This window comes from Grus americana, chromosome 5, assembly GCF_028858705.1.
Source record: "Grus americana isolate bGruAme1 chromosome 5, bGruAme1.mat, whole genome shotgun sequence".
In the NCBI taxonomy this organism is placed as follows: Eukaryota; Metazoa; Chordata; class Aves; order Gruiformes; family Gruidae; genus Grus; species Grus americana.
The window spans coordinates 29,868,469-29,891,930 of NC_072856.1; the positions used below are offsets into that span (position 1 = coordinate 29,868,469).

General features: G+C 42.5%; 1 protein-coding gene across 1 annotated transcript in view; it reads right to left on the bottom strand.

Moving 5' to 3' along the window:
- LOC129207006 (cytosolic phospholipase A2 epsilon-like) overlaps positions 1 to 23,462 on the bottom strand; it is a 36,944-nt gene that overhangs the window by 2,392 nt on the left and 11,090 nt on the right. Inside the window, exons 4-20 of the mRNA XM_054827288.1 lie at positions 16,698 to 16,834; positions 15,756 to 15,884; positions 15,044 to 15,084; positions 14,429 to 14,471; positions 13,941 to 14,004; positions 12,828 to 12,997; positions 12,608 to 12,703; positions 11,820 to 11,857; positions 10,466 to 10,601; positions 8,846 to 8,982; positions 8,309 to 8,534; positions 6,828 to 6,942; positions 6,258 to 6,395; positions 4,444 to 4,551; positions 3,166 to 3,354; positions 2,095 to 2,259; positions 1,186 to 1,338 (exon numbers count right to left, since the gene is read on the bottom strand). Coding sequence (XP_054683263.1) covers positions 1,186 to 1,338; positions 2,095 to 2,259; positions 3,166 to 3,354; positions 4,444 to 4,551; positions 6,258 to 6,395; positions 6,828 to 6,942; positions 8,309 to 8,534; positions 8,846 to 8,982; positions 10,466 to 10,601; positions 11,820 to 11,857; positions 12,608 to 12,703; positions 12,828 to 12,997; positions 13,941 to 14,004; positions 14,429 to 14,471; positions 15,044 to 15,084; positions 15,756 to 15,884; positions 16,698 to 16,834 — 2,085 coding nt within the window. The remainder of the gene's footprint in view (positions 1 to 1,185; positions 1,339 to 2,094; positions 2,260 to 3,165; positions 3,355 to 4,443; positions 4,552 to 6,257; positions 6,396 to 6,827; positions 6,943 to 8,308; positions 8,535 to 8,845; positions 8,983 to 10,465; positions 10,602 to 11,819; positions 11,858 to 12,607; positions 12,704 to 12,827; positions 12,998 to 13,940; positions 14,005 to 14,428; positions 14,472 to 15,043; positions 15,085 to 15,755; positions 15,885 to 16,697; positions 16,835 to 23,462) is intronic.

A 23,462-nucleotide genomic window follows, 5' to 3' on the forward strand; every position in this document is an offset into this window, starting at 1 on the left:
GCCGGTTCAGCTGGTAGCTGCAAGCTGCGACTAAACAGAAAGAGAGAGAAGGCCCTTGTCAGGCCCCCTCAGGTGAAGCCTCAGCTGAGCTGACATGGGAGGGCTCGGCCCACACAGTTATTTGGGAGGGCTGCCACCTCACAGCTGAGACCTGACCTCTGTAGCAGCAGGATGGATGCTGCAGAAAGTCCTGGGAGGCTGGGAATGGATGTCTGCCTTTTGTTAGTGACAGGCAGAGATCAGGTTAATTTGGAGTGCTTCAGAACCACCTCCTAGCCCGAATCTAGATTGTACAGCACATGAAGTATTAGTTCAATCCCATGAACAGGCAGTTTTTCCATAGCCAGCTCATCCATTAGTTTGTTCAGCAAAGGGAATTTACAGCCAGGAATTAATACAATTGGGAGAACAGTTCCTGCATTTGTTTTGTTATTAATTTAATGTATCATATACCAGCCTAGAACTTCTGGTTTTCAGTATTCTGGGGGGCTTTGAAGTGATTGAAAAATAAGGGTTTTCACAGCATGGGTTAGGAATTTTATTGTCTGAAGAAGGAATAACTGAGACTTTTGGCACCAACAGAGATAGTGTGGCGTTGTGGAATATGGTACCAAAGCCTTAGAATTCATGTCTTTTGAAGTGACTGGCAAGGTTAATATTGAAACTCATTTTAAATTTCCAAGTAGGACTCACTGAAGTGAAGAGAAACTGTCATCATGGCTTGGTGTTACATTTTCATCACTTTGCTAGTTCACACTTTTGTTTTCAAGGTTATCTGCCTAACTGTAAGCCTGGAAATTATTTTAAACAATGAAATCCTTAGATTCCCCAGAGCATTCTCTAACAGGAAAGAATGACAAGTACGTGAGGAAGTAACCTTGCTAATTTCTGCCACTTGCAGATAAACAGAATATACTTTTCATCAGTAAACTCTACAACCTATCTATGAAAAGCAAAACCAAAAAATCTTAAGAGGGGCATATGTGCCAAAGGCTGATCCCAGCTGCTGCTCTGCTGTCCAGGAAAAAATACCTATTTTAAGCTTCTTGATATGGTTCAGATCTCAGTAAAGAGAGAGTCTGACTCTGTGTTTACATCATGACTTGAAAACAGATATTGCACAGCAAAAAAGAGAAAGAAGGTGGCCGCTGCCTTTGTTAATGTGATGGGTAACTGTAAACTTACCAGGTGCTTTGTAGTCCCTGAAGGTGTCATTTACTAGAGGGAAAAATATCACAATAGGAGTGTCTGAGCTCTCCTCCTCACCAACAATGTAGCATTCCTTCAGCTGTGGGGTTTCCTGATCATCTGGCACCTTTGTAGGGAAAGGAATTCCCCGTTTTGCAAAGTATTTAGAGGCTTCTTTCAGGGGCTGGTTGCCACAATAGAAAAACAAAAGAAAAGAAAACATCAGCAAATACAGAAAGCATTTTGAATTTGACCAAAACCCAATTTAATTTGGAATGTTTGTGGGGTAAGGGCCAAGTTCTGACAGATTATGGCACGTACCCAACTTAGATGTAGACTGCATATGGAGCCAAGACCTGGAAGGCCAGAGTTAAATGGGATGGATCTGGGTCCACATGCCTGTCTTTGAAAATCTACATCCCACATTTGGATATTAACAAGTGATGCCTTTAGACAACTTTTTATTCCTAAGGAATTTAAATTTCCTAAATACAAACTGTTCTTGCTTTTATTTGCATATCTGGTCTCCTGCATCAAACCCTTCTATTGTTACAGTTGTATCGTCCTGAATGTACGTTTCCCGTGCATAAGAATACGTCTGATTGCATTGAGAAGTCTTAGACAATTTTTAAATGCATTTAGCTTCGTTCATTCTACATCTAACTGCCTCCAAATCTGCTAAAACCCATTTACACATAAAAATGGGCAGATTCAGTTTACTAAATGCTTACTTCCTGATAACACTGGTACTGTTCAATAAATATATGTGACCCTGATAAAATGTTAGCTTATTTACACTTCCCAGATACTGGGGAAAAAAAGTTTCTATGAGTAGAGGATCAGCTATTCTGGGAACTCAGTGATGAAACAGAGAAATTGGTAAAGAAGAATGTACGAGGCTCACCCCTGTCTGGGAACCTGAACTGTAGTTGAAATGCAAAATGACATCCACTTTCCTTTCTGGTCTCATAAGGGGTGGGTAACTGGTAGCAAAGGCAAATGCAGTATCAATCAGGATGAGGTAGTCTGTTGCTGCTGTCAGGTGGTTGGGCTGAGAGTCAAGCTCACAGTCTAGAAAAGAAGCATTTTTTTTTTTTTTCAGAGGAGATGCTCAATGCAAGGGATGTGCTGAGGAAAGTCAATTATTAACAAAAAGAAAATTCAGATTTCTTGGGTCTTAAACCTACCTATATAGCTGATAGCTGCAGTTCAGTAATTTCTCAGTTCCTCATTGGCTTCCTCTTTTCACTATTTACTCTGCAATTTCTTTGGCTTTCCTCTAATTAAGAGGGATTAATGTGGGGCTCAGGAGAACAGAGTTAATCCCATCCTTTGATTTTGTGTGTGACTTTCATCAGGTCATTGGTTTTTGAGAGGTTTTTTGAGGGGTTTTGTTTGTTTGTTTTTAATATGGAACAAATTAAAATGGTGCCTCACTGTCTCAACGTGCTAAAGACTAAAGATGTTTGGTGCCTTGCACGCTGCAAGAACAGGCACACAGCTACTAAGGTACAGAAAGATTTGGTACCAGACTGAACACAAATTCCTGAACAGAGTAACAGGGAATACTGTCGCAAAGGTCATATCTTTCTTACAATTAAAAAGGTAACATAAAACAGGGCTCCCTCCCACATCCCTTGAGTAGTGGCCAGGCAGGAGACAGCATGTGAGGGCACCAATGCTGTGCCACAAGTGTGCAGGCTGGCTGGCTGTCACATGTCAGACATTCGCTGGTTAACTAATTAGGGTCTTTCTCATCTATCAGTTGCCAGGCTTCATGAATCTTTTAAGAACTTATTTTTGAAGCCTCTCATGCTGGCTAGTTTCGGCTTTCATCAACAGTTTCAAATATTATCAGAGGACAGGAACAGAACAAAAAGGCAGTCAGCTTGATAATCTTTTAAGCATCTTTTTAGCATCCTTTTTCACAAAAAAATAGTTTAAAGTATAACTAAAACCAGTGTGCTATTACCATACCTTTCCATTTGGAAAACTTGCTCTCTAAATAGTTGTTGTTCATCTGGAGGCCCTTCAGGAAGTTATGGATTTCTGAAGCTGCTGGACGTAACATGGCAACATCTCGGAAAATGTCTGAAAAGCTGTCAGTGGGACACACCACTCGAGTATCCAGCTCATTTGGTCTTGCAGGGAATGGGGTTTCATCATCTGCAGAAGAAAGAGTAACAGTTCTTCTATATGGTCTCATTGTTGAGGTTAGTCTGTGCAATCATAGTTTGTTTTAACATGTTCAGCAAAACTTGGACTTCTTTCTTGGTTTATTTCCAAGATCTCCACAAATCTCAGAGTTTTTCAGCTAAGCTTTGAAAAAATCCATTTCTTCTCAGTCCACAGTGGTAAAGGCCTTGTTTGTAAATTAATCCGTCTCATCTACTATAACTTCCTTTGCTTTTCTATGATTTTATCCACTACAACATCCTGCACTTATCCTGTCTTCCTTTGCTACTCCATGTTACAGTTTATGTCTCAGCCACACACATAAAAAAGCCATACAATCACAGTCTCTAGGCCACACAAACATACTTAATGCTCCTTACTAGCAAATGCAAGCTCCTCGTTTTAACAATCAGAAACTATCCCCTACAAGTCCAAGAAAATAAAATACATCACCCTTTTTGCTACTTTTCTCTTCCTTCTAATCTTTTTTGTTTTTTCTGTAGTACATCTGTCTTGTGTGTTTCTCCTTGAAATCCCACCCTGCAGATCTTTCTTAATTTGGTAGTGTGTTTTGCAATTCTCATCCTTAGGACTAGTTTGGAATGACTTGCAATAGTACTGAAGTTTATATCTGTTCTTTGTAGCCTCCAGAGAGGCAGGGATCGTGATTGCTCTTGTTTCTGTGAAGCCTCATGCCATAATCCAACTTCCAAGAGAGGAACTGGAAGACTGTGGATCACTAGGGGAGATCTCCAGCCTCTCCTAGTCTACAGGGATAATTTTCTCCAGTTTTACCCTTGTTCTCTGAAAATGGCTCGTATCAGGGCCGTTCTCTCCCCCCCGCCCCCGTGACAGATCCCGTGGATTCTTTTCTCCCACAATTGAAATGATTGCCATACTGCAATGCATGGCACGAATTTCCTCCTAGTTTCCGTGTGGATTACAGGAAGCCCTTAAGAGGGAATTCCAGAGTGGCTTTGAAAAATTCAGTGAGAGAATAGCAGCACAGAGGGTAAAAGAAAGAGAAAGAAAAAAAAAAGAGAGACAATAAAATAACATAATGGCATAAGAATAACCCACCTATGTCAGTAATTTTGTCTTGGGTCCATTTGTGCCAGAAGTCTTCTGAATGAACAGATATGTACCAAGCATCCATAAGATTCAAGGAGAATACACTGCTCCAGATCCCTGTGGCATAGGATATATTTGACAGAAAGTAAACTGGTAGAGAGCTGAAGCATTTTCATTCGCAATCACCTTCAGTACCTTCTACGTTCTCCAGCAAACTTTATTCATTACGTTATCTTAGTGCACAAATAAAAGGGAGTGTCTTTATGAATTGTTCTATGAATCCATAATGTATATAAAGAATCTAATTTATTGGGATTGGGAAGCATTTTCAGTATAGCTGCAAACACATTCATTTTTGTTGCGTGTCAAATAATGTTTTGTCAAGTACATCTTGATATTTTCCACCTGTCCTCAACATTTCTTATTCCCCAAGTTCTCAGCATTTGCAATGCTAAACATTTTATTTATTTCTACCATAATCCTGTTACAGGTATAGTTATTATCATGCAGAACTGTCAACTATAAAACATTCAAGATTCATACACTGATATCCCTTAAATTGAGGAAGCTGACTTAAAAGTTTTGAAAACAGAAAGTGTAAATGTATGAATCTTCTGATTTGTCGTCTGATTTTTGAGGGTTTAAGGCATATCTGAGTTACATTTTCAAGTTCCTCTAGTAACAGGTTTTGCAAACTTGGTGGCAGTCTGGACTGCCCCTCTGTGCAGTCATCTTTCAGGCTGAGAAAACACCATTACCTGGTATGGTGAGATGTGCCGGGTGTGCAACAGTGCCTTCCTGAACCCTCCAAACGGCGGAACTAAACCTGGCGCTCTTGAGAGGAACTGAGCGATGGACAGAAGAAGCTGCACCCGAGCAGCCTGGCGATCGCCCGACCCAGCAATGCCAGCCTGCAGTCAGAGGGTGGGCTCGGCCACGCAGGGAGGAGCTGCAGCACCTGGTCAGTCCCTGCTCTTTTCGGGGTCTGGAGGCTGCTGAAAACCTTTCGAATAAGTGTGTCACTGAAGTAACGCTGTCTGAATGAGGGCACTCTGGGTCATTTGCAGGGAACAGATGTGTCCCAGCATTGCTCTAGAGAAGTGCCCAGGTGGGAGGTGTAGGAAGGGGATGGGTGACCTGCTGGCATTTCTGGCCACAGAAGGGGAGACCTGGGAACCTTGCTTGACATGGCAGCCAGGGACAGAGAGATTCCTTTTCCACCTCACCACTAGCTGTGGTGAAATCTCCACACAAGCAAAAAGTCTTAACTTCTCAAAAAAACCCTGAAACTTCCTTTATGCAATTGGTGGAAGTAGGAAGAACAATGAGGCAAGAGATTGCTTTTGCAAGGGGAAAAAAGATTTCCTTACTGCTTTTACTGTTCTTATGCAAGAGGGAAAAAAGGTAAATATTATGAGCTATTTGCGCTCTGAAATGGAAGCGTTGTCCTGGAGGATTAATCCAGGTTAGCTGCCACAGGAACACTGTAGATAAAAAGCTGTATTTTAGAGACTTGGGTTGCAGAAGAGACTGATGATTTAACTTAGCGGCAATGTTACACAACTTTTGTCGCTGACAAAGACATATAACTATGGCAAAGGCCTCATATCAGTAAGCACAACCATGTATGAAAATCTGTTCAGCTGAACAAAATTGCAGAGAAAATAAAAAATCCTGCAGATAGAGACCTATTATCAATTCTAATATTTTATCATATACTGCTCCTGGCAGATAAAAAATATAGTAACTGCTTCATTTCAGAAGAGGGATTTGCGCAGGAGCAGATTATATTATATTACATTACATTTTGAGCAACAAATCACCTTCCAAAAAGCAGATTCTGGATTCTGGGATTTTCTTCATCAGGCGACCCATGAAGAACTCACTACCAAAATCTTCTGCACGAATGAAGGCGCCGTACTTCGGGAATCCTACCTCATAAGGGGTGAATTCCACCCATTCTGAAAGAAAAAGCACAGGACAGACCGATTACAGCAGCAGAGGCAAAAATTAGTTGAATAAAACATATGATATTGGCCAGGTTAAGGCAGACTCATTTCTAAAACACTTTGCAAACAGACATTTATTCACTGTACATTTCATTGTGTTGAACATGAAGAGTGAATTATCCTCTTACATCTAAACTTCTCTAGAAACTTTAGATTTCTGAGGTAATGTATCAGGTAATTTTGTGATAATGTCCTCTATTATCCTGCTTTTGATCTTGAATACAGCTGAATATACAAAGACATTAAAAAAATTCACTATTAAAATTCTATTCTTAGGTGGCTTGGCCCTTTAGAGGATTTGCGCATTGAACTGATTTCTTTACCTGGTCCTAAATTGAACCCTATTGGAATTAAGCGTTAAATGCAATTCTGAAGTGTTATTACCTCTAAAATCCTGGTCGCTGATTTTATCCTTCACATTGAGAGAGAGGTAGATGGGCAGGGGATTCTGACCCTGATTTAGTGCCTGCTGCTGATCTGTGAGTTTATGGGAGTCCTCCTGTTTTGAAGAAGGACAGTAGCTGAGAACAGTTAGATGACACAAAGAGCCTCCCACTTTGTCTGAGCCTGGGCTCTGACAACGCAGTGCACATCAGACTCCAACTAGGATGCTCCCCACTGGGTAAGTTCAGAGAGATGCTGTCATCTCTATCTCCGACCCTCCCCTGCCCCAACTCTTCAGCACACAAATAGCCCGAAGTTAAGTTCATAGGCTGAAAAAAATCTGAGCTTGCAATTGTAGGAAGAAAATGTTGTTATTCACGTCATTTATTTCAGGAAAATGCCTGGAAATATTTGAAAAGCACTCCTGGCATGAAATATTTCATTCAGAAAGAGTAGTCCCTGCCCTGACTGCCCAGAAAATGATCTTTTCCTCGGACCTGTGATGGAGCCAAGCCTCAGACAGAGCTAATATTCAGTGAGCCTTGACCCTTACTGCTTCTGCTGCAGAGCATCTCGCGTGGTCAGGCAGGGTGGAAAGGGCTGTGCCGAGCCTTGAGAGGGTGCAGAGTCCAGATCCTCCTCGAAGGAGAGCTGCGGGTGCTCCCCTTTGCTGGAGCAGCCCTCGGAAGGACGGCTGTGCCCTCGGGTGGTGCCGGTCCGGGGGACAGGGCTGTGGCACCGCAGGGACGCTGGCAGCTCCCTGCTGAGCCACCCCCGGGGGTCTCAACGCGGATGTGGGTGGAGTTGTTTGCATTATAAGGGGGAATGTTTTCTCTTTCTTAGGTACAAATGGCCCGTTGGGAAGGAAATATTCACGAATACTAAAACAGAGCCCGAACATTGCCTTTTGGTGGAAATGTTTACAGAGTGATGTAACCCCATTAACAACTCAGAGATAATGTCTTTGGGTTTGTGTTTGTGATTTTTCTTTGCCATGTTACACTGTGCAGCTCTTTTAAAAGAGCAGTGGGATTTTCATTTAAATATTTACATGTGATTTCATTTTAAAGTTGTTCATACAGTAAATTTCCCATTATTTCTCTTTATTCCCACCTTTTCTGTACCAGGAGTGATGTTAAGATCTGCACAATACAGCCAACAACCACAAAGAACGATACCACCAAGCCACATGCTTTAGGCATCTACCTGAAAAGCAAACAAACTAAGAAGCAAAAAAACCCTTTTCTGTAGGGGCGGTCAGACACTGGCGTATGTTGCCCAGAGAAGTTGTGGAGTCTTCACCTGTGGAGATATTCAAAAGCCCATGGTTCAGGGCAGCTAGCTCTAGCTGACCTTGCTTGAACAGGGCTGTTGGACAAGACAACCTCCAGACATCCCTTCCAATCTCAACAATTTTTTGATTTACTGTCTGCCCTCACCTCTATATTCACTAAATATGCAAATCTGAAGAAGAAAGGTACCTTTTCATGTAACATGTTTTCAATGATGAGTCCCCATAGATCCGTGAAACATATCTGATGTCCTTCCTGTTGCCTCTGGCACAACTCTTCCAAATAGTATTTCAGACGATCAGGGGCAAAACAAGTAAAGAACTTATTTTTGAGCACGTGCTTTCGGGCATCCTTGAGTGTTTCCTTAAGATCCTTTTGGGACCAGTCAGGATCTTCATACAAGTTTGACATGGTCCTAAAAAAAAAAGAAAAGAAAGAAAAGAAAAGAAACACAAGGAAAAATGTGAATTCTGAAGCAGAGCTTTGGGAAAGTTATCATGCCTTGATTTACATGAAAAGCACACATGTGTGTGGTACCATCCACATGTTTAATCAGGACTGAATTAATTCCAAATGCTGGCAAATACCCACTGAAGGAAACAAGAAAAAGCCACAGTGGAAAAAGAAAGTCCTTTCTTGATAGTAAAGATGATACAACTCTTCAGATCAGTACTTGACATCACATATAGGAAATTCCTATGAAGACTTTGCTTATCTTGGTCTTACCATGTTGTGCCGGATAAACCAGTGATGTATGAGACACAGTCCAAGACATTCAGCTCCTGCACACTGAGAAGGTGAGCGTACATGGCCGTCAGAGCTCTGGTTCCACCACCCGTTGTCATGATTGCCACCACAGGTACCTGTTCAATCCCAAAATACATGCATTTAGTGACATGGTCTGAGAAGGGAGACACACACCACTGATTAGAAAAGAGAAAGTTACAGCACTGATGAAGTAATAAAGATGCTGCATGCCACCAGTTTGCAAGGAGAAGAAAAACCTAAAATAATAATGGGGCATAGAAGGAGTAAGAAATGCTTCATGTTTCCTCTGCCAAGCAGCTGTGCATTACGACATGAAATCCATCATCTCAAACATCACGTTTTCAGTGCTCTATTGCAAAAACAATAACACAGACCAGCAAAAAACTAGAGGGAATGGTACCTCCTGCCATCTGGACCAGATTTTTATCAGATGCAATAGACCAGAAAACATAGGTGCTGTCTCACAGTTTCCATGTGAGTAGTAATAACCTCTCTGTTATTGAAGTTTGCTAAAGCAGATTTCTACTACTGCATAGTTATTTCACAGGCCAAACTGGATGTATCATGACTGATGGGCTTAAGAGCACAGACCAGTTCAGATCCCCTTTTACAGTTGCTGGAGGGAAAGAGAAAACATACTCACTCCACCTACCACGTATGTACATAGAAAACTGGGTATGCAGGTGAGCTGCAATTACTTCTTTCTGTGATGATACAGAAATCCAGGGTCTGGTAGTCTTAGAAGGATTAATCCGTAACTATGAATTGACTCCATTAACAGGTAAGATAGCTACCATGCATTGGGGTGAATTCATCTCTTGTGCAAATCATCAGGAGGCTCTATGGAGACTGTTCTGCAGGAAGGTCTGGGTGCCTCTACATCTGAGGGGAAGGAAATGGCCCATGGCTTAGTGCTGGCGTTTAAAGTCAAGGTCTTGTGTGTGAAATGTCCAGCTGTGCAAAAACACTGCTGAACTCAGTTTAGAGTAAAACGCAGAAAATTTTTCATCTCTGCTGCTGAGTTCAGGCTTCACACTGCAGTCATGGGAGTATAACTAAAAAAAAGAGAAACCTGATTTTTCCCTGCCTTGGACCTTCTGTTATCATTCCCATTTGCCAGGCAAGCGCATGCTCTAGCTGCAGCAGAAGATGAAGTCAGACTGGCAGCATGCTGTGCTCACACAATGGGAGCCTAAATGCCAGCACAAAAGGCACAACAAAACAAAGTCCAATTTGAACCATGAGGGGAAAAGTGCTGAATCAATGGTTTAGATCTGGCCAAGATGACTGTGAGGCCTGAAAGAAGCTTTGGCTTTGGTCCTGAGAGCACCTGGCCCTTCTCTGCATTATTGTGCAAACTGCTGCTCAACACAAAGCTAGATCCTGCAGCAACAGGGCTACAGGTTTTTATCAATGCTCCCTGCGAGTACTCATTTCTTCCGAGAACAGAGAAAAGAAGTCAGCCACAGCTTGCACATGAAACTTCACACTGTTTCCAGCAAAATGGGAACCGAACACAAATGCTACATTTTGACACTCAGTTGTGGAGAAAGCAGAGAATAATTATGTCTCAGATACCTCATCATCCTGCAAGTCCTCCTCCAGCTGGAGAATGTCCTTCAGAGCGGCTGCAACCACCTTCTTCCTCTTGCAAATGAAATCCCGCTCCTGGGCACACAGGTCAAACCCCAGGCGTACGTCTAGGTCTTCATGGCTGGAACAGAGGATCAGGTATCTCACATCATGTTTATAGTCTAATTCAGAATTTTAATTGCTTCTGCTTCATAAATAGACATGCCTTCACCATCAGGTCTATATAAAGCAAAGCAGGAAGAGAGGAAATGTTTTAGATTGCTCCTGGAGAACAACAGTACGTCTTCCTTTGGACCGAGGGAGGTTCTTTTTTTTTTTCTCCTTGCCGAAGATGCCTGAAATGAAATATAGCTCCAAGTAACGGAATTGATCCCTTCCAGACATACAGCCAAAAGCCTGCAGAGGGCAGTGTTTTAAAGGTGGCTTGTAAACACGCCTTCCAAAGTTGCGCAAACTTCCACTGGCGCCTGCGAATCGTGGACTGAAGTTGTGGACTTTCATGTTCGGATGGTTTTTTGTGTGTGGGTGTATACAGTCATTTATAGATATTTATAAGCACTACAGTTGCTGTTTGGAAGCTGCTATGAAAATATTTCTTAGGTGTGGTAAGAAAGAAGTTTTTAAATGACGGTTGTAAACTGTATGCCTATCTCATAGCATATTTACTGAAAATAAACAGCACGATAGACAATGCACCTGCTTTTGTAAGGGAAAAGAACTTCCTGCATAATGTAACATATTCATCTTACGAATCTCACTAAGGTCTTAACCATATCTCAAAATACACAATGTGTTTCCTTGGTTTAGAAATGAGCAATCACTTGGTTGAGTTAATTTGCATTTACCTCTTTGAGCAGACATTAAAAAATAAATGCAGGTACATTTATTGTTTAAATATTTTCATATCCTAGAGTGACCAGGCACTCTGGTCTTTTAGGTTTTTTCTCTGACCTCAGGGAACAGAATGTTTTCTTTCAATTAGTTTTGAAGTGCTGCTTTCATTGAACATCTGTATTTGGCAATTTGTAGAGGTATCAAAGAGTGTCTACAGTGGCCCATAGCACACAATTTTGATTGCAGCAAAATATCAATAGAAAATTGGCATGTTCTTTATAAAACCTTTTCTTAACTCACTGTAACTGTCCCGTTACATAAACTCATGGCCACCGAAAATCTCTGTGCTGTGTACTGAATGCATTTTATTTTATAGTCTGAAATGAGGCTGAGCCAGCATTCAGGATGCAGGCAGTAACAAAAGGATTGGAACTTGATTGATAACTATCCAAATTCAAAGAATTGAGGGGAAAAACACAGAAGGAAGGTAAATAAGATATCTTACCATTTTTTCACCTTAATGTGCAAATCAAATTTTCTGTGCTGAAAATTAAAAAGGTAAAATTATGAATATTGCTATTTTGTTTAGAACAGTCCTTTTCCCCCACTAAGAATGAGTTGGGGTCATCATCTCATCTACAAAGCTCTGAACCTCAATAAACTGAGATTGGGAGATAGACTATCCTCTCAATGTTTCATTAGTACCCAGAGATGTGCACCGATTTAATAAATTAAGACTTTGGTATTGTCTGCATCTTCTCTCTGTTGTGGAACTCAGGTGTAGCTTGCGCTGGTACAACTTAGCTCCACAAATAAATAGCAGAAGAGCTGCGGTGCTACGCCTTACTTCTCTGGAAGGGTCCACCATTAAACATGGGTCTTGAAACTGAAGTCTCTCACACAACAAGGTGAGATACAAGGGGAAGCCAGAGAGGCTGAGCACCCCAGAAGCGTGGCACGGCTTTGCCTCCCGTGGCGGTGTGCCGGGCTGCAGACTCACCCCTCTGTCCCAGTGGCACCCAGTGACCTCCAGCCTGGCTAAGGACATGGACAATAGAAGGAGCATGAGCAACAGTGTAGACATTTTTTTTCTTCTTCTTCCTTCTCCCCTGAATTTCCCATTTGATTTTGCTCCAAATATTTGACTTCATTATGCATCACCCTAGATTTGGGAGAGGTTAGAAAACAACTGGCTCTATATAAAGAGAAGTGGTCTTCGGTTTCTGCTTCTTGGGGACCAGCAACAATTTTTAAAAGCTTGCAAAGGATTCCCCATGGCCTGTGAACACTTACCTCGCCGACTACTTCCAGCTCGGAGGGGAGTGACTTCAGAGGGAGAGTCAGGGGGACGCTTGTGCTCCTTCTTGCTCCGCATGACATGCAAGCACACTGAAAAGAAGCACGGAGTTCTTTTTGGTTAAGACAGAAATGTTCTCATCCTGCTGGCCACTCACACGTAAAGGTCAGATCATAGGACTGTCTGTGATGTCTACCGTGTTCTGAGGGAACGTACAAAGGTGGGAAGCCTCCTCTTCTTTGTGAGTGCAACATCCAGGGAGGGTTGCTTGTATTTGGCAAAGTGGAAGAAAGTGGGATCTGGGACAGGGGAGCAGGAGTCACAGCCCACTGAAACTCTCTGGGTTTCTTCAAAGGATCCTCTCACTGTAAATGTTAGCTCATTCTCTAAAACAATGAGATAAAATGCACACAGAAAGTTACTTCTAATTGCAAAAAAAGAGAGAAATGGAAAAAAAAAAAGAAGCAAAAGGTATCTTTGAACAAATCACTTCTCCTCTTCCTTTGTATTTGGAAAGCTCTCTTCTGAAAGTGATCCAAGACCCAAACATTACAGGTGGTTGTATCTTTATAATGGGCTGAACAAGAAGCTGGATGGGAGTGTCATGTGAATGGCACTGAATTTTAGACTGCTGCATTTCTCTTGCAGTTGCATCATGACACAGTGAGTGCAACCAGGTACTTTGTGTTGTAAATCATCCTCATCCCAGGCTAAATAATGAGCAACAGAAGTTCTCAGTCCCCTAAAATAAGATCTGACTCTGCAGCAGATGACCCTATTTATATGAAGAAACTAGCTAATCCTGCTGGTGTGTGTTATGCATGCTCTGAGATTGCCTACCAGATCCAGCCCCTCAGGGGATGTGGGCAGAGGAACTTCTAGATTCTGGATCTTGATCAGGGTCAGGCGGGAGCCAGCTGCTGAGTGGCTAACCCCTGCAAAAAATGAGGTGTTTCTGTGCGTATGCAGAAGTCAAACTGTCAGAGATCCTGAGGAAGGTTAAGTCCATGGACTACCAAGTCTAAGGAAGTAAGCTTCTTCAGAGTTTAGCAGTACTACAGCAGAGGTTTTCAGGATCTCAGCTTGGGGTTTAGATGTCTTCTGTACAAACATCTGATGTTTCTTCTAGTCTGGCACAAGGCTCCTCATGAAGTCAGAACCCTGAACCTACACCTGCTGCACAACAGGTGGCATTCCCTACTGCATAGTTTTTACAAATTGCCTTCGGTATGGTCAATTAAAGCCTTAGTATTTGGATGATGCAATTTGTAGGCATTGCTAGAGAGGGTAAAATCACTAATATGCAGTTAAAAAAATTAATAAGTTTACCTGAAAAATGCTTCTTTTTCATCCTGCTGTCCAAGTGAACTTCCAGGCAGGCTACTTCACGACACTAGAATAGACATGATGGGGACAGAGAATTAGATTACTCGTCCAGCCATCTCACTGCCAGTGCTGGCAGATGTTGGAAGGGTCACTGCAGGAAGGGTAACTGCTTGAACGTGGGGGCCAATTCTGTTGGAGACTTCTGCCGGACCCGGTGAAAGTGAGAATTAACTTCATCGTCACGTGGGAAGATGGTGCTATGCTAAACACATTGTAATTTTCAATGGATGCAGACAGAACAAGGGAAAATTAGAGTAGTCTGAAGGCTCCTCTGAGATCATGCTGGCCTCCTCAAACATAAAGCTCACAAGAGGAAAAAGTATCAGTAAAGAATGAAGACTTGCAATGTTTCCCTCACTGTCATCATAGCCAGCTAAGGTAAGGAATGATGTGGGAAAGAACACAAGAGAACAAAACAAATAATAATTTACCACTATTGCTCCATTTGTGATGATGGTTTCAGGAGGACCGCATCTAGAAAACAAGAACAAATAATATGTATTTTATAAACAATGTAATCTGGATATTGTCCTTAACAAAACATCTTTTTCTCTCTTTATTTATTTTTTATTTCCTCCTTCCTATTGTTTGTAGAGGTATGCTCCCTTTTCACTAGATACCACATAGCTACCTAGCAGAAATGTTTCAATTGCAATAAAGCACCTGGAAAGTGCTTTTAACAACCTTAATAGCACAGGTATGTCACAGATTGGGTAACAACATTGTCCTCAGCCATGAGCTGCCCAGAGAATCCTCTCCAGAAAATCTATAGACTTACTGTAGTGGGATTTACCAGCCCCAGAAAACCAACTCTGAACTATGTCAATAATATATAAATTTTAAGAGAAAGTCAGAGAATTAAAATTTGTGAACTCATTCTCCACATCATGGCATTTTCCTTTCTTACAATTATTTGCTGATGCACACATTAAGTTTGCTAAAAGGGTGAACCTGGCTATTAAGATGATACTGGGTGTACAGAAGGTTTCCCTGCACTGATACACCACTCCAAGCTGCTGCTTGCATAATAATGAGGTTTTACTCACATGCTCTCCAATACAAACTCAACTTCCAGCTCCTCCTTCCTCTGAAAATTAAACAAAAAAGTGTCTCAGTTAGCATGTGCAGAGGTTTGCAAAGTGACCATTTTTTGCTAACACAGTTTTCTTTATGTTTTAATGAGTAACAATATTCTGTTTCATGCTTGCTATTGTCAGCATTAGAAGACAGAAGCAGCTTTTTCTTCCCCAAGGAAAAGATGATCTCAATTGTACTAGCAGAACAAAGGGTGTTTCGTGCTTATAAGTCTCCCTAGTAAACCTTTATTTTTCACACTTTCTTCCCTGCCAGGTTCCATGTGCTGAACATGATATGCTAAGACCTAGGGTTTAGTAAAATATTGTGGAAACAGGCTGTTTCCCTGTCCTTGTATTGTTTTTCTTTTTATAATCTTTGTGAAGATTAGATAAATGCTGTCATTTTCTGTCAAATTATTAAAGTGCAAAGCTTCCCTAAAATTGCATCTGCTCTGGGGCTTGGGAATTTGGCTGTAATCTGTGCCAGAGGAAACCCACAGGAATTTGAGAAGGCTGTCTATTTTGTCACTGATTCGTAATTTCCAAGATTTTAATAACATTTTTTACATTTTTACCACCAAGCTGGTCTTGGTGGTAACAGACAGAAGAGACAGCACACCTCTTTAATCAAAGGGAAAAGAATGGACATCAAGATGTACTAAATGTCTGACCGAGCTCTTACCTGTGGATTTAGTGAGAATGTAGTAAACACTCTTTCTCCAAGGGGGATTTTAGCTACATCAAAAAGCACAATTGCATGGTCATCATCATGAACGATGTCATCATCAGAAACAGTAATTTCCAGAATATTCTGGGAAAAGAAATGAAGAATGTCCAATTCATTAGCATGTACTCAAGATGTATGACGTTCTGCAGCTCTTCCAGGTACAGTGCCTGCTTTACAGAGAGGAAATAGAAAAGCATTGGTGACAAAGTGTCACAAGGAAGAGTAAGAAAATGAGTGTAATCTCTTTTATAAGAAACAGCTTCCAGTCTCGTCAATTAAGGCCGAACTGAGATTGCTCTTGGTTCACCTTTTATGCTTTTAAGTAGCTCTCTCCAAAAATGCAGTCTTTTAGGAAGGAATATGGATAGCTAGAAGTTCTATATTGACTCTTATCAACAGGGGCAACAGAGGTCACTTCATATCAAGAACCACTTTTCTATGTCCTTGGGCTTTGCACTTTCAGCCACCTGTTCATAAGTGTTTGAGTGTAGTGTAATTATCAGCAGTAAACTGAGTAAAGATCCTAATCATACTACAATTTAGCAGCTTCCTGGCATTGATATGCCATTAGTTCATGTCCTCTCAGGGAAAGATGTGTTTTTCTGTTATAGTGCTGCTTTATATTTTCGTTCCATGGTTTCTCTGTGTTACCACTCCGTCATTGGTCCCATTAGCCTTCTCCAAGGAGGTCAGGCTTATATTGCTAATATATAAATAATAAATATCTGTTAGGAGAGAAGTGGATTCCAGCAAAAGCCAAAATTGTTTTGCTCCAGCTTGCTAGGTGAACTTAAGTAAACTCAGAAAGGCATTAAAGGACATGATATCCTGTTTTGGGCTAAACCGAAGGAAGCTGCATAGACATTTGATGAAGAAGAGAGTTTTTGGTTTGTGTACCTTGACTTGTCTCTGTATCCGGAAGTAGAAAGTTTCATTCCATACAGGATTTCTGCAGTTTTTGATGGTTTTGGTGTGGAATTTTTCATCTGAAGCAGTTGGCAACCAGAGGCTCACATAGCAATCAGATTGGCTTACTGTAGAAACACAGGCACAAATTATCTGGCAGTAGAAGCACAAGAAGTGAGGCATTGAAATGCTCTGTAGCTTGAACTTGGATGAGAGATAGCCAGTTCTTTCTGATATGCATTGGCCAAACCAGGAAGGTAGAAATCACACAGCTGGATAAAATGAATTTTTTGTTCATCACAACACTGTTTTTAGTAAACAGTGTACTCAAATAACTATGCACAATCTTACATATTTTAAAAAAAATGCAGTCCTAGCTAGTGGATAAAATAATATGAATAGTCAGGAGTCTTACGTTGCCCCTTATCAATGTCGTTTCAGCTCTCTGCAAATTTGGCAGGAGGAGAAACTGCGACCGATGCAGCAAAGAGCGAGCCTCTGACCCTGAGAAAGGTTGGGCATAAATCGTCTCTGTGGCAATTTATCCTCGTGAGAAATCTTAAAAGAATCAGGTTTGAGTCTGATTCAGATAATAAATGTCTGGCATACCTGGTTATTAACCCTTCATGGTGGAAAATTAATTATTCCAGCTACCTAGAGCATTGTCTCCTTAGGTGGGGTGGGAAGGGAGAGGCCTATCAGCAGTACAATTGCTTCTTCTGGAGGGCATTAGGCAGCAGGAGCCTTTTCCTCATGTTTGCTGATGCCTGAAAGACTTGGAAGCATTTCCTACTCCACATGTCTTCCCAGGAGAAATGAAGTGGCAGAAAGGATTTGGATCTTGTGGATGAAGGCAGTGAGCCTGCACTTACTGTAGGGGATCATCTCCCATAGATCATGAACCAAGCAAACATGAAAGAGATTCTCAGACCTTGGACGGGAACTTTTCCAGAGGCAACTGGAAGGGCTGATCCATCCTGTTGTGTAAACACAGGCTTTGGTGAGAAAAGAGGAGAAGGGGAGAAGTCTGGGCCCATGGCCGTCAGTAGAGATAGCTACCTCATGAGCAGAGAGATGAACACTTACTATCTATGAGCATGGCACAGGTCTTAAGTCAGTTCCTCAAGGTTAAAAGAGTTTGTCCTGATGCCTTTGCTCAGGATATCAGATATATTGCTTTGGGATATTTTGCCTAAATATAAGGTGTTGCCTGAAATCCAGAGGGCCTGTGACTGGGACATCCCTGGGGGACAATGCCTGTCAGGCAGGGAGATTCCCGGGTAACTCTTCACGCTGAATCTGAAGGAATTTCTTGACACTGCCAGTAGTTTTCCCTCGTGGAGGATGTAGGTCGCCTTTCTGTCTTTGAAATTATTTCCACAGGCAACATTTCAGCATCTCAGATTTTTACATAATTGAAGTGATAGGGTAATATATTGACTTTGGCAATTACTTGTGTAAGATTCAATTTACAACGTGCGGGAGGGCTGTAATTACTGATCTGTCTGATAATTGAAACATTTCCCCTCACCGTGCTGTCTGATGGCCTATCGAGCTGTGATGTACTTGTCCTGATAAGAGGTATCACTGGCTCAAGAGCACATAGGAAACTTGTAAAAAAGCCAAGAACCGAAAGTGGCTTTAGGCCGTCTAGACCATCCTTCCTTTCGTTAACACACTTATCACTGCAAATCTCCGGTGTTCTGAAAACATGAGTCCAGCATCCCCAAAATTGCCAAAGTGGCTGAGATGGGATGTACTTGAGAAATGTTAAATTGATCTGAGACAGAATTTCTCTACTTTTTGGTTTCTGGCCATCGTAGGGTGTAGGAAGGACACATTTCTATATTTTTGCTGTAGTTACAAAGGCCGATTCTTTTCTTTTCCTTTCTTCTTAATGAAAACTGAGATACTCTATCCTTTTTTAAATTCCAGCTTTCAAACACACAGTGTACAAATCAAGACTCGTGATAGAATTGGCAGTGCTAAAACTCTGAGCCAAGCATGAATGAACAGCCGCAGCATTTATGAATGTCTTTTATTACCGTTTTATCTGGAATTTACTGATTTGCTGGGGTGTTTTCCTTGACAAAACATTTTCATGAGGTTACTTTCTAAAGTTATTTTTCCATATGTGTGTTGCTTTCTCAAACATTTACTTAAAATAAGCTATTGACAATTCTTTGTCAAACTGATGAAGTACAGGCTAGATAACTGGAGAGTGACATGGGTTAAAAACTGGCTGAACTGCCAAGCTGAAAGGATTGTGATCAGCAGCACGAAGTCCAGCCGGGCCAGTCACTAGTGGTGTACCCCAGGGGCTGATACGGGGGCCAGCGCTGTTTAACATCCTTATTAACCATGTGGGTGATGGGACAGAGTGCACCTACAGCAAGTTTGCAGGTGGTACAAAACTGGGATGAACAGTTACACCAGATGGCTGTGCTGTTGCTCAGAGGGACCTGGACAGGCTGGAGAACTGGGCCAACATGAGCTTCATCAAGTTCAGCAAGGGAAATGCAAAGTCCTGCACACGAGGAGGAAAAACCCTACGCAGCAGGACAGGCTGATCGGCTGGAGAGCAGCTCTGCAGAGGAGGACCTGTGCAGGTGGACACAAGGTGGAACATGAGGCAGTAATGTGCCTTTGTGGCAAACAAGGCCAACAGCCTCCTGGGCTGCATCAGGAGGAGTGTTGCTAGCAGGTGGAAGGTGATCCTTCCTCTCTACTCAGCACTGGCAAGGCCACATTTCTGGATTCCCCAGTACGAGAGAGGTAAGGACGTACTGGAGTGAATCTAGCAAAAGTCCACAAACAAAGTGGGGGTTTGGAGCATCTGCCATATGGGAAGAGGCTGAGAGAGCTGGGACTCTTCAGCCCGAGGTAGAGAATGCTCAGGAGGATCTTATCAATGTATGTAAATACCTGATTTGCAGGGGAGAGAGGAAAATAAAGAAATCAGAGTCAGACTCTTCTCAGTGGTGCCCAGCAAAAGGTAAGAGGCAATGGACACAAACCAAAATACAGGAAATCTCATTTAAACATAGGGACCCCCCCCTTTTTTTTTTTTTTTACAATAAGGGTGGTCAAACACTAGCACAGATTACCAGAGAGGTTGTGGAGTCTCTATCCTTGGAGATGTTCAAAACCCGACTGGACATGGCTCTGAGCAGCATGGCGTAGCTGACCCTGCTTTGAGCAAGGGGCTGGACTAGACGATCTCCAGCGGTGCCTTCACACCTCAGCCACTCTGTGTCATTCTGCAATATCAAGGCTAGTTGGTCACAGACAAATTGCATATAATTGTTAGTAACTACTGAGTCCAAATTTGACCTTGACGATGAAGTGAAACAACTAGGACAAAGCACATCCTCTTCCCACAGAGAAAGGGAACTATGCCATATGTGGTTTTGACACAATTCATCTACAGTCCCTACTGATGGGAAAAGGTTATTATTTCCCATAACATTCCTATGATTTTCTACATTTTCCTTGAATTAGACAGACAGTATCAGCTATTCCCCGTGCTGTCATACTAACTGAGCTTATTAATTTCTGTAGAAGTGGCAGTTCACTTGAAGTCAGGCTAAGCTGTGAGTCAAACAGTGGGACAAATAAAAAATAACAGGATAGTTGGATGTGTGCTGAATACTATGAAGACTATGATACTCGCATTACATGGGAGCACTTGAAATGACTAACTAGCTTTATTTGCTCCCTCTTATCCCTGAAAAAAGCGTACAAAAGAGCTACTGAAAATCTTCCAGTTTATTCATTGCTACCTGGGAGCTAATACAAAAAAATTATATTTGCATTTTCTTCATGCTCTAATTTTAATGCAATTGCTGGGCATCATTAGCAATTTTATGCCATGCCAGGCCCTTACTTCAGTGCATGTGTTGCAACTTCATTCCCTGATGACATAACGTCACCCCATGTGGATGCTGAGACATCTGAACTCACAGTCTCTTTGGAAGTCAGCACTAAGTTACTCTGATATTATTTCCCAATTTTTGGCTTCTTCTGATTCAATTGCATTTGTGTATTGGTGGGACTATTTCTCATCTCTGTCTTCAAGCTAAGGACAGACTAAAAATTCAGGACTGAACTGAGATGTTCAGAACTGCAGCCAGCTGCTTGCAACTCTGTGACAGTACAGTCCTGTGATGTTTCTGAAACAAACCATCACATGCTAAAATCATTTGTCTCCATCACAAGTAAGAAGAAAATCACAGCACTGAAAACCAGTGTAAGAAAAACTAGTCTCAGAAGAGCAATGAATGTAAACCCATGTGTCCTGCTCACTGCATTTCGTAATGCCAAAAAAAGAAATAATTTTCTCCCAGTGAATTCCTCTCCACTTGCACAGACAGGTTCCCCTTGAATCCTAGTTTACTACAGTTCACCTAAAAGGAGGAGGAGAGCCACTCCCATTTCTCAATCATCAGACATGGTCTCCAGGGACATTTTCCCTCACCAGCGTAGTATGATGCAAACAATATTAAGAAATTACCTCCAACTGCTGTCTATCTGAGAGCTGATTTGAACTGAACTCTGTCCTCTGAATTATCCAGATGCAACACTCATATGTAAGCGTAACATTACTCTCTGTAGCTTGCTTGTGGAAATAACAACTGCTCATAGATCTATCATGCTTAATCAGTGATGTCCTTTACCAGGAATGGAGGGAGTCCTGTGTGAATGAGCCCTTCACCATGTCCAGCCATTAAGTCGAGCAGCAAAGTAGGATTTGCTCCCTGGAGCACAGAGGCAGCGGGTGCAGTACCTGCTGCAGCCGCAGAGCAAAGGTTTCACACGCTGGGTCGCCTCTACCCGCGGTGCCAACAGCACCGCTTGCATTCTTGGGGCAGAACCATGAGTATCACCTGCACTAGGTGTATCATCCATAATTTGCTTGCATTTATTTTCCATAGCAAAAATAACCCCTGATGTCTTTGGAGAACCACTCTGATTTGCAAAGACTGTAGGCGTATCACCTCAAAACTGACTCATTTCTTCCAAATGGATAGAAGGAGAGCTTCCACAAAATAATTCCATAAGCTGGGAGAGGAGAAAAACTCTAAGCTCCTCTTTTATAAATATGCAAGGTCTCTCTTCATCCAAAGATGAAAAAAAAAAGGAAGATCCGGAAACAAAAGGAAGGATAAAGGGAGTTGTGTGATTGTTCTGACTCCCAGCTAAGACCAACAGGTTTCCTTTCACAGTTGAGACAGCTTCCACATGCACCTGATTTCTACAGTTAGAAAATATAACTGATAAGCATAGTCATATTTCACACACACACCCCCCCCCCAAGATTTCACCTTGCCCTACCTCAGCTCTGACAGCTGCATCACAGGGATCCCTCTACCCACAGCCTCTTGAACTGGCAGGACAACACCCAGCAGAGAAGTTTCTGTCTCTGGGAAGAAATCACCTGTCAGCCTGAAACTGACACACAGCTCAAATTCACCTCTGCAGTCTAGGCAGAGTGTTGCAAACACCCAGCACCAGTGAGGCTGAGTATGTCAAGCCAGAACTGACACCCCCTCTTCACCCTTGCTCCATTAACGAGCCCAAACATGCTCTCCAGCAGCAAAGGTTGGCTCTTGGTATGAGGTATCAGCTGGTACCCACGGAGGCTGCCACGGTTTCGGAGAGCAGCCTGTCGCAGACCCCTTTACTCAGGTCTTCAGAGTTATGCGAGATCCAGTGGAGACTGAGAGAGTTTCGTTCTTTCACCTTGTACTAAATCGTAGCGGAGAGGGCCGCGTCGCTGCAGGCCTGTGTCACTGGCGGTGTCTGAGGACCTGGGAGAGGTCTGCTTCCACTCGTGGTGCCTCAGGGCAATTCGCCTCGTGCCAGAGGAGGCAGATTCCCTCACCGATTGTCTGCTTGTCCACGGGAGTGGGGTAGGGGGGGCATCTCTGGCCATAGGATTTAGGGGCTGCCGTAAACCAGCAAGTAAACACTAATGATGGCGAAGGTGGGCCAGGCTGGGAGTTTGGTGCAGCTCTGTGTGGCCACCTGATAATTCATTTGTTTAAGGAGAGCAGCTGGAAGGTGTTGGACAGCCTGTGCCACCACGGTCCTACTCTCCCATCCTCTGGCTCCTTATCCTTTTGGGAAACAGAGTCACTGGAAGGGCTAGTAGCAGCCAGCAGAGGAGCCAATACACTGTTTCTCCTGGCACTTCATCCTGGCTAGATATTCCTCCTGCACATGGGAAATTCTCTAGGAGAAGTAACACCATTAATAGAGTCAAGAAACATGAGCTTTTGTAAAAGCCTCTGGCACTAATCTCCAGCTGAGGGGGAGCAAGTGAACACATCAATGACCAAAAAAGTCATTCTTTCACCCAAGGCTGCCTGCAGTCTTGGACTAAGGAGGAGAAAACCACTGCAAAGCAGGTGCCAGACTGTAAGAGCCCCATAAACTTCACCAGAATTACTTCCTTTCTAGTATGCCCACCACCTCCACAGCCTAACTGTGTATGAGCATTGGAGCTTGGTGCTGCCTGCAGGGCAGCAGGATGAGTGTAAGTGATCTTATCTGGGTGCCCACCTCACTAGTGCCCACGGTGAGATCAGGGAGTGCCAGAAATGTGTGCTTGAGTCTGACCCATGATTACAAATTGGCATAAAGATCAGTTAGGAATACAGTGGAAACTAATTAACTCAAGCCTGTCAAGAGCGTTTGCATGATAAGACAAGACAGAAACCAGTTGTATGAAGTATGAAGCAAATGTTGGAGTTG